Raw genomic sequence first — 9704 nt, 5'->3', positions numbered from 1 at the left:
AAAAAAAAAAAAAAAAAAAGAAGAAAAAAAAAAAAGTGATAAATTAAAATAAAAGACCGGTGGGAATGACTATGGTTATATTCTATCAGGAAAATTCACACCAGAATACTGGGCCATTAGTGTAACGTCAGAAGTAGATTCATGCTTCTCTAGCAAAAGAACTGCTTGGAGTTTGCTGACATTTATTGTATCATCAGTATGAAAAGCCAGAGTTTCAGTGGCACTGAACACTCACCAGATTTTAATGTCAAGGGTTTTTTTTTAATTTTTTTTTTTTTTTTTAGAAATGTGAAACATAGGTTATAAGTAATTTGCTTTCATGTCTGAGATTCTAACACCTTGTGACACTATGTATAAGACTTTTCCATACATCTGTAACTGAATTTACATTGTTGCATCAGCAGAACACTAGGAAGAGAAGTAGCTGTGCCTGTTCCCTAACAGTATATTGCAGTTCCCACCTAACCACTTTTTCCATGAAGTGGTACAGAAGGAGATAACATGTCTTGTGAAGAACAGTGGCACTCAGAGACGATGGGGGAAATTGCATCCATTTTGATTTATGTTGTAAAATTAAATTTTTTAACATTAAACCATAACATTATTTAAAGAATCAAGATGGTAGATAGTTTTTAGCTTCATTTATTTTGGAGAGGCTCTTAGAATGGTTTCTTAGTTCTTTGAAGAATGGCTCCATAGCTTCTCCACCTCTGCATGGAGCTTCTATATATTCTGCATCTACAAATTAAGTGGACATTTTCAGGGTATATGAAGTTGTGTTTAATTTTATGGAGGGATAGGATTTGACCCATAATCTCTTCAAAGTTCTGGGAAGATATTTCTCATAAGTGTTGTCATTTGGGATTTAAAATTTTCCAAATTACCCCCAAGGAAGTCTTCATTTCCACATGCTGAGCATGCATATGGTCAGATACACTATGTGAAGCGTAACTAAAATGAAATGTGCAAATTAAGTAGATCACACATCAAGTTCCACATTTTTTGAAAGTATTTGATGATGTACAAGGGAAAGCTGAAAAGGTCTAAGTGATAGACTTACCTATTGTTAACCTTAAGGTGTGCTTTGTGTATATCTTAACTATGCAAGATTTCATTTAACCCTTTTTTCCTAGGGCGAAGATTCTATGCATTGTCCCATTGCTGTGTCTTAGCAGTGCTTAAACTGAGACAACCTGTGCAGCTGAAAGGTTTTTTAGCCTTATATCTGTTTCATTAGGTCTAATTCATGCATGGTAATACTTCTGTTCGCTCTAAAGTGAACTGAAAACACTATTTTCTCACAAGTCACAAAACAATCATTCGGTGATAATGTTTTTTGGTCATTCAACTCATGCAGCTACAGTATCCCACAATAATACTTCATACCTCTGCTGTGAGAAATCTTTTGGACCATTACTGCTGAGTATGCTTCAATGTTGCATAGATTCAAAACAAGAAATTAAAAAGCTGATCAGCCTAGCTATCCCTCTTTATCTGCACAGTGTACTCGAATGTTTTTCTTTCAGAGCTACTGTGACCTGTCGAGGAATCTAGTCTAACAAATCTTTAATCTTGTCCTTACCTAAGTAGTCACATGGCTCTTACTCAGTAACTAGTTTTTGGGGGAAGTTGGAGGGGCATTAAAGCAGTTCATTAGCAGTATGAAAAATGTGTTGTAATACATGCACATAGTACTACTGAAAAGCATTTCCAAAGCAATCGCTCTATATGGAGGATTTTAAAATCTGCTTCCTTCTCACTTCCTAAAGAGAATTATATGTAGTGAAGGCTAAGTTATGTATTACAATGTAATTCCTACTGTATAAAAACTACTTCTAAATTATATGTTCATAGAACAGTTACAAATGGCAAATACTTCATTTTCTACTTGTGTAATTGTACTGCAGTTTAAGGTCTTCTTATTTCAGAGCCACTCGATTTTCTGGGAGAGGAAGGTGGTGGTACCACAGCGGCCTCTGTGGACAGTTTTCTGGACAATAGTGTGCTGTTACCATCTCACTCACCTTTACAGCCTGGGTGGGTTTGCTGCCTATCCATGTCCCGGGTATCACACCATCTGCCTGGAGTCATGGCCCAGGGTAGAGACTGAGTGAAAGCACCAGTAAAATTAGAACAGTGAAGTAAGTGCATGGCATAAGTTAGGAACCACTTTTTCTGCCTTACTGAGCCTCCTTTATGCTGAAATTGTAACAGTGCTCTAGACTCATCAAAACTTTCAGCCTGCCTCTTAAATTTTTATGGGACTTTTAAAAAAACAGTGATCCTAAAAAAAGTGGCTAACATTGCCTTGAAGAAGACAGATTATTAAGGCCTATTGCAGAAGCACCCTCACAAGTTTCTGCTTCACTTATGATCCTGCTAAACTTGTAGGGCCAAACCCATAGACGGCACAGGCTACAGTACAAACACTCCTCATTGCATCTGTAGGTTGAGCCTGGTTAACAACATTTTCTCTGAAACTAGTCCACTGACTGCCAAATGTCTGCTGGTCTTGCTGCGTATGTGCTGAAAAGGACATAATTAATTATCATTTCTTACCATACACAGAGCTTGCACATACACTGCTGAAGCACTCAGTGAGCATAGTGAATTGAGTCTGCTGTGTAAACTAAGAGTACTCTGAATAGAGTTTTACAACTGCAAAACTGATAAGATTACCAAATGAAAATAGAATTTACTCCGTAAAACATGTTTACATTGGTCTTTAGATGAAAATAAAGTAAAAAGAGCATGGAAAATAAGTACTTGGGCCAAAGATACTAACTTGTAGGCTTAATACGAATTATAATTCCTTATTTAAATATCTAAATAAGTGGCCTAATCAGCAAACATGTTGAATATCAACTTATTCTAGCAACTTTATTTACTGAGTGTTCTGCACACTTCAGTGATAAAACTAGTAATATGGGTACATAAGATACGGTTTTAGGCACTTGTGAAAATACCATTACAGTACTATTTTTGTGAAGAGATCTTTTCAAATAAAAAATAAGGCTTTTTTTGGTATATCCTGAAATGTTCTTAAAACACTTTGAATTCCTTTTCTTAAAAAGTTACTATTTTTTTCAGAGTTTTTCACAAGAACAGTTATACAACCTAGTAGTCTGATGAAGAATAACTTACTGCAAAATAATTTCTTTAATTTAGATAACTTCTTTAATTCATTCCAAGTCACTCTTCAGTTATGTGTAGGTTCTATTGCTAAAAGGTCAATGTGTTCACTATAGCAGTCAAATTCTAAAAATGACATGCTTAATGGCATATACGTTTCTCTGAAATATTCATTACTTGTGACCCAAGAATTGGTTGAATGCCTGTCAAAATTATGGTACTTCCTAAAAATTATGTGATTTTCCCATACATTTAACCATTTTTATTCATTTTAATACTGTTTCATCATACATCACTTTTACTTGATTTCAGATAGACATAAGAATTGACAGAGTTGTAAAGACAAACTGTCAGATTATTATTTCCAGGTTATCTAAAAGCACTATTACTTGGCTTCTGTTTACTTCCAGAAGCTGCAATGAAACCTTCATCTCGCAGCTAATACTTTATGTCATAGTCTACTAGCATTTCATAACCTACTTTTCTCACTTCTTTACTTGGTGGGGTTTGGTAACTTCTGTTTTAAAAACATTTCACAGGAAGCCTGGTCTTCCCCTTAACTTTAGCCTCACAGATGATTAAGTTTTCTTTTTCAATGCAGTGTGACATCATCAGACATATCTTACATGGCCCTCTCAACATTTTCCAGAGAATTCTGTGAAGGTAATTGGCAAATGTCCATTCTTTTGGTTTTGAAATAACCTTATAGTATCAAAGATTTGTGATACACATATTTTCTTTCTAAGCAAAGAAGACACTTGATTTTGATGAAATTGTATTTCACCTTAGTTTTCTATAATATCTCATAATGTGAATTTTCTAAAAACTTCAAATAGCATATATTCACTGCAGATATTGGTCAGTTTTGAGTATAATGATATTTGTAGCATTTGTTTTTCCCACTTTCCCACACATGTTAATTGCTGGTATTTTAGACCGATATCTTTACTCATGTTTATACCAAAACCTGAAGAGCCAAGAAGCTGTTTCTATCGTGACAGTTCACTTCACCAAAGCAGTTCTGTGTACATTTCTTAGTACATGATATCTTCTGCTGTAACATTTGCTTCTTCTGTTTTAGTCTTAATTTTAGGGAAGTGAATCCCACTAATGGCTGTTAGCAGCAAATTTACTGCATGTGCTGTGCCACTTGCCACACAAAGCCAAAAACAGTCTTCAAACCGTTCTTCTAAGATAACAAATTGAAAGACATTTTCCCGAAAATTGGCAATTCTTTCTGTGAGCTGATGAAGTTTCACAGCAGCCAAAAAGCTGGTGACTGCAAGGACTGTAAATCCACCTGCAACAAAATGAAAGAAGTATTTACCATTGTAAAATTACCTTGTGAAAGACAGACATTTTGGTTGTGCTTGAGAAGGCTTATTGAATACAACAGTGAGCATTATACAGAGTAGGGATAGACATAGGCATGGCTTAAACACCTTCAGAATGCTTTATTGTATGGCCAAACATCATACCAGTGTTTGTAATAAAGTCCTTTTGTCAGTGATATAGAGCCTAAAGACTGGCATTCAAGGCTCCTGTAAACAGTTGACTAGACACAATAAGCCGAGATGCCACCGGACATTTCGGGTTTGATAGATAAGAATTCACTGCAAACTTAATTTTATTCATAAGTATTTAAGTTGAGGAGATATTTAGTAAGGCAAGAGAAGGAACTTTGACTTTTAGCATTTTGTATGAATGCAACTGGTGAAAAATATTGGTGAATTATTTTACCTGCAAGGAAGTTCCAAAGGCATACTCCTGCTGGACCTTTAATAGCCCGGTAAGGAACTTTTATTGCGTTAAGAATGCAGAATCCAAAACTGACCAGAGAAAAGAAAATGGCCACACAGAGGAACATTATAATCATCACGTGCAGGCCTGTGTTCAGCTTTTTCACCATGTGTGGGAAAACTGTCAAGAAAAAAAATAATCTATTCAGTGTTTATTTTTTCTTGAAAACAGTAAACATCATGCTGTGCTGATGCTACAAATTTAAATGATAGTTAAAGTAGGCTATTTTTTGCAGAGGCGATCAATTCAGGTAGTTACATCTTAGTTCATGATGTATTATTATCTGTCACAAACCATGGACATTCTACTACAGGAATAATCCTTTACACATGGTCTGTGAATAAGGATTCAGGCTTAAGTCCTGTTTTATTTATCTGGTGGTCTTAATGTCTTTATCTCTGCTGCTGTATCATCTGCTGCATTCTTTCCTGTCTCTTTTTTCACTTCTGCTCTCCATCCCAAACTCTATTTTTGAGCTTCCCATTCCTGTCCCATGCTTTTATTCTCATCCCTTTGAAGTCTGATAGTCCCAGTCTCCTTCTCGAGCCCCTCATTGCTTAAAACTGTACCACTCATTTCTGTGTCATTTTCTCATGTTATTATTCTTCCTCTCTTTAATATTGGCTTCAGTGAGATCTTCTCTGATTTCATACTTCCTAATTCCACAGGTTTCCACTTTCAGATTCCCTTCTTGGTTTCTCATCTAGTGCTTATGGCTCCTTCATGCTTTTCTGGGTATGTGGCAGTGTTTTAGTTACATCTGTAGGAAGCTTGTAAAGTACTGCAGTTGGGTGGGCTTTAGGTGAAGGGCTCACGTGTTTTGCTATAGTCATGAGCTCTTCCTCAGCAGCCTGTGATTCTCCTGTCTCTAAAGAACAGTAACCTTCTTGGTTTTGTCTTCACCAATGGAGTTACGTGATTGGAGGGCCACACTGGCCAACAGCAGGGAAGTGTGGAGCACCTGAGAGTTCAGTAAGAACCTGCAGCCCTTCAGTAAGAGAATCAGAAGAAATGTGAGCAGGGAATTGTAGGTGATATGCTGACTGACAAGAAAGAGAGAAGCTGATTGAGAAGAACCCTAAAATAGAAGCTGATCAAGAAGGACCCTTCAGGTAGCATAATAAATAGATTACTTCCTATGATGCATAACTGAAAAAAAAAATCCAAACAAGCCACATAAAAACTAGGCAGCAATAATTGGTAGATGTCACAGTGAATATCAGGCGTATGATTTGGTCATTGTGACATGACAAAATTCTAGTAGATTATCTAGAAAATGCCATATTGTACAAATTCCATACAAACACTGATGACTCGACAGTTCTGCCTTTTCAGTAGTTCATTCTGGGATTGTAGTTGGACCCGGTGTACATAGGAGCTACAGAAGAGACTCTGACAACAAGAAGAAAAGAGGGCAGTCAATGAGTATCAGAAGTATATATGAGAAATGGAAAGCCAGAGACTAGCTTGCTTTCTTACTGGAAAATAACTGGCAATGTAACAAGGCACATGGAAAACCACAAGGCACTTCCTTACAAACCAGCATAGTTTTTGATGTGGTTGTAAGGATTCTCTTGCCTCTTTTCTGAGGCTCTCAGCCAAGTCCTGAAGACATGACCAGTGAGCCTGGCTTTGCATGTAGAAATAAGAATCCTCAGGAAGGATATTGCCATGGATGCTCCTGACACATTCCAGCTGTGTTTGCTATGCCCAGGCAAAATACCTGGCTTCTCCAGCTTGTTCTCAGGGCTTGATTCAGCTGTCAAAACATAAGCATTTTAGGCTGATCTAGATGCTTTAGGACTACCGTAACAACCATGTGGGTCTCACACACATGCTGCATTATGGATGGGACACCTCCAGAAGCAGCAGCTGGAGGCCAGATGATAGACCTTGAGGAGTCTAAAATAGCACTGGACACCTATTATGGCAATTGAATCATGTTGTCATTGTCCCAGTTAAAAGAGTGTGCCAGCTGTAAGCCTACTTCAGTGAATGTTAACACAGCGAAAGGTGATGTATCCACATATTACTGCAATATGAAATTCCAAAGTGTCAGAGCTACTGCAGAACTGCGGTGGATGAGGTGCTAGTTTTCAGTCTTGCTCTGTGCTGCCTGTGCAGTCCATTTATGCTAACACATTACACAGGAAAACTCTCCCATGTCTTGCTCCCCAGTAAATTTAGAATGCTTGGTGATTAAGGGGAACATTCAAAGCAAAAAATGTCAACTCAGACCCAGAACCCCCAGAAGTCCTGCTGACCCCTGCGCAAAAGCATTTCACAGCTTTGTAGACTACCGTGATCCCATTTTGCAGTATTGCAGTATTGTGAAAGTATCAAACCTGATAGAGCTATTAAAATATTTAAAAGGGAAAATCTCTGGGACACTTGTTAAGTGCACAGTTGTGCCCACTGCACTTAATGACCCAGTTTTACAGTTCCAACAGGGTGAATTCTTATTAGCTTCAGTGAGAGCTTTGTTTGCCTAAGGAGTATAGCATCAAGTCCTCCAAATATGTATGGATGCAGTCCAGAGGGAGGGTAGAACATTAGGCCTTCCTCTCAGCTCACACAGTAATTAGTCAGGAAGAGTCCAGAAAGTTATACAAAGATTTAAAGGAGATCGGCTACTTTTTTTCCTCATTCTCTCTGACAGGATAGGGTGACAGAACTGGGACTGTGTTTCTGAATGCCCTGAAGAGGAGCAGAGCAGAGCTGAAAGAGCTTTGACCTGATGGCCTGTCTGCCAGCCTCAATAGACAAAGGATTTGAGCACAACTGCTATGTCCATGTCATGAAGTTGCAGCTGCAGTCAGAGCCTGAACAAGACTTGGTTATTGTAAAAACAACTAGTCCAAATTCATCACAGCTTAACAACAGGTCATACAGATTTAAGTTGAGGTCACTCAGGTTCTCTTCTCCATTCCCTCTGAAGTCCCACGGTCCTGCCTTCCTTTTGAGTTTCTGTAGTGGTGCTTGTGCTGTTGTGTAGTCAGCCATGATCCTATGGGAAACTAATTATTTTTTGGTAGGTTAATTTTTTGGCCAGCTTAACTTCCTGAACTACCTCACCACAACTACCAGAGCCACTGCAAAGGATGAGGTAGGACAGCATTGTTGTGGGCCAGGGAGAGGCCGACACTCTGCCAGCTTCAACTCATATTGGTTTAAGTTGCAACTGATTTGCACAGTGAACTACAAAGCTTCAGTGCAAGATACTATTTTCACTACAGCACAGGATGTGTGAAAACGGGAAACCATCCAACGTACAGATCAACATCTGAGTGATTTTGAGACCTCAAAATCTTTTAAGTTAAAAGGAATACATTTATAAGCATTTCTATATTTTTAAAGAGTTCAGCAATTTTTTCTCTCCAAAGTTACCAGAAAAGAAGGTAAAAATTTCTTCAACATGTTTAGGAGTATCTGCTATGGCAGACATATGCATTAGGACAGCTAGAAAAATACAGAAATGTGGCCAGCTAAATAAATCTCTACTTAAAAGAAAAAGATGGGAGTTCAACAGAGAAGGCAAGAGTAGGGGCACAGAGAGATTGCAGAGGAAGTGCTTGGCAGAGAGAAGAGTCAAGGGGAAAGTACAATTTGCAGGGTCATCTCCAAATGACTTTCACTCCCTTCACAAGACTAAAAGGAAACCCTCAATCTAGCTCTAGGGATTTTTTTTTTCCCCATCTTGATTCCAGGATCACAGAACTGGAAGAAAAAAAGCTAGCCTGAAATGATAGATTTTACATTCACACTCAGATCCCAAACCATAAAGACCACAAGCCAGCCACAAATTTAATAATAATTTGCATTCTGTAAGTTCTGTAAACAAAACGAATAGAGTGCTTTTGAAGTTGAAATAGACATTAGACTAAACATTCAACCAAAATTGTACTTACTTGTGAATTTGGAACGCCGCCCACCCAACCCACACTGGCGTATTTTGCCACCCTGAAAGAGTCCGTAGTAAATTTCTCCAATGAACTTGACCAGCTCTGGATCTGTGGCATTGACCAAATCAGCTCCTGTTTTGCAAAGGGTCTTACCAGTCATCCACTTTGGTGTCCCCATTGCAACAACAATCAAGATAAAAGACACAAAGCTTATTAGAGAAGCCAAGGCAAATAAAGTCTTTTTAAAGCAGCCAGGCATCCTAGTCGTCTCAAGGACTCATCTCCAAGACCCCTCTGCAGCAATCAGGCACATCTCCCATTTTTTCTCATGCTTGGAAACCCACAAGCGAATTGCAGGCTTTTCAAAATACATCTCATTGTATTTTGAAGCTCTATAAATTAACCTGTATGGTTAAAAATCAAGTAAAGAAAATTATTTTTCTGCAACATCTTGGAATGGTTGCAAGTCACAGCTTCATTACACTGTAGTGCGGCGATGGTTGTTTCTGCAGAAAGTAATCCTATATCTCTTGCCTGGCTAATGTTTCATCAGAGGTTTAATTGTCCTGCTCAAGTGACATCGAGTTCTTTAGGGTAACCTCATGGGAGGAAAATGAGGAGCAGAATCCAGTTTTTTAGATTATCAAGAACGTGGGTCAGTAGCCGCGTGCAAGGGGCAAGGCATTAAAACCCCGTAATTTGGCGCCTGTGTTGTGCTGCCGCCTCGGCGCTCACTCCCGCCGGGCCGGGCCTCTCCCGGCGCCCGCCCTCCCCCTGGGCGCGGAGCAGCGCAAACGGCGCTTCCCGGGGCCGAGGCCTCACGTAGGGATCTGGCGCATTAAAGCGGGCGGCGCACAGCTCCGGGCGGCC

The 9704-nt window shown here is 38.9% G+C and overlaps 2 protein-coding genes across 2 annotated transcripts in view; both read right to left on the bottom strand.

Moving 5' to 3' along the window:
- Nucleotides 1-3563, bottom strand: part of LAP3 (leucine aminopeptidase 3) — an 18856-nt gene extending 15293 nt beyond the window's left edge. Inside the window, exon 1 of the mRNA XM_026846930.1 lies at nt 3522-3563. Within this exon, the coding sequence (XP_026702731.1) occupies nt 3522-3563 (42 nt within the window). The remainder of the gene's footprint in view (nt 1-3521) is intronic.
- CLRN2 (clarin 2) lies at nt 3344-9662 on the bottom strand. Its single transcript, XM_026847036.1, has 3 exons — nt 8841-9662; nt 4873-5052; nt 3344-4432 (listed from the first exon to the last, which is right to left on the bottom strand). The coding sequence occupies exons 1-3, from the start codon at nt 9091-9093 to the stop codon at nt 4167-4169; spliced, it is 699 nt and encodes a 232-aa protein (XP_026702837.1). The 5' UTR covers nt 9094-9662; the 3' UTR covers nt 3344-4166.
- Nucleotides 9663-9704: the final 42 nt, after the last annotated feature.

This window comes from Athene cunicularia, assembly GCF_003259725.1.
Source record: "Athene cunicularia isolate RWA chromosome 4 unlocalized genomic scaffold, athCun1 chr4_part1, whole genome shotgun sequence".
NCBI lineage: Eukaryota > Metazoa > Chordata > Aves > Strigiformes > Strigidae > Athene > Athene cunicularia.
Note: the sequence above shows the minus strand (reverse complement) of the source record. Positions and strands in the feature narration are given on the sequence as shown.

Bases quoted from the DNA above. Each gene is read 5' to 3' on its own strand.
- CLRN2 (XM_026847036.1), bottom strand. From the start codon at position 9,093: ATGCCTGGCTGCTTTAAAAAGACTTTATTTGCCTTGGCTTCTCTAATA. The intron at 5,053-8,840 runs GTAAGTACAATT...TTTTCTTGACAG, and splicing joins GCGGCGTTCCAAATTCACAA to TTTTCCCACACATGGTGAAA. The intron at 4,433-4,872 runs GTAAAATAATTC...ATTTTGTTGCAG, and splicing joins CCTTTGGAACTTCCTTGCAG to GTGGATTTACAGTCCTTGCA.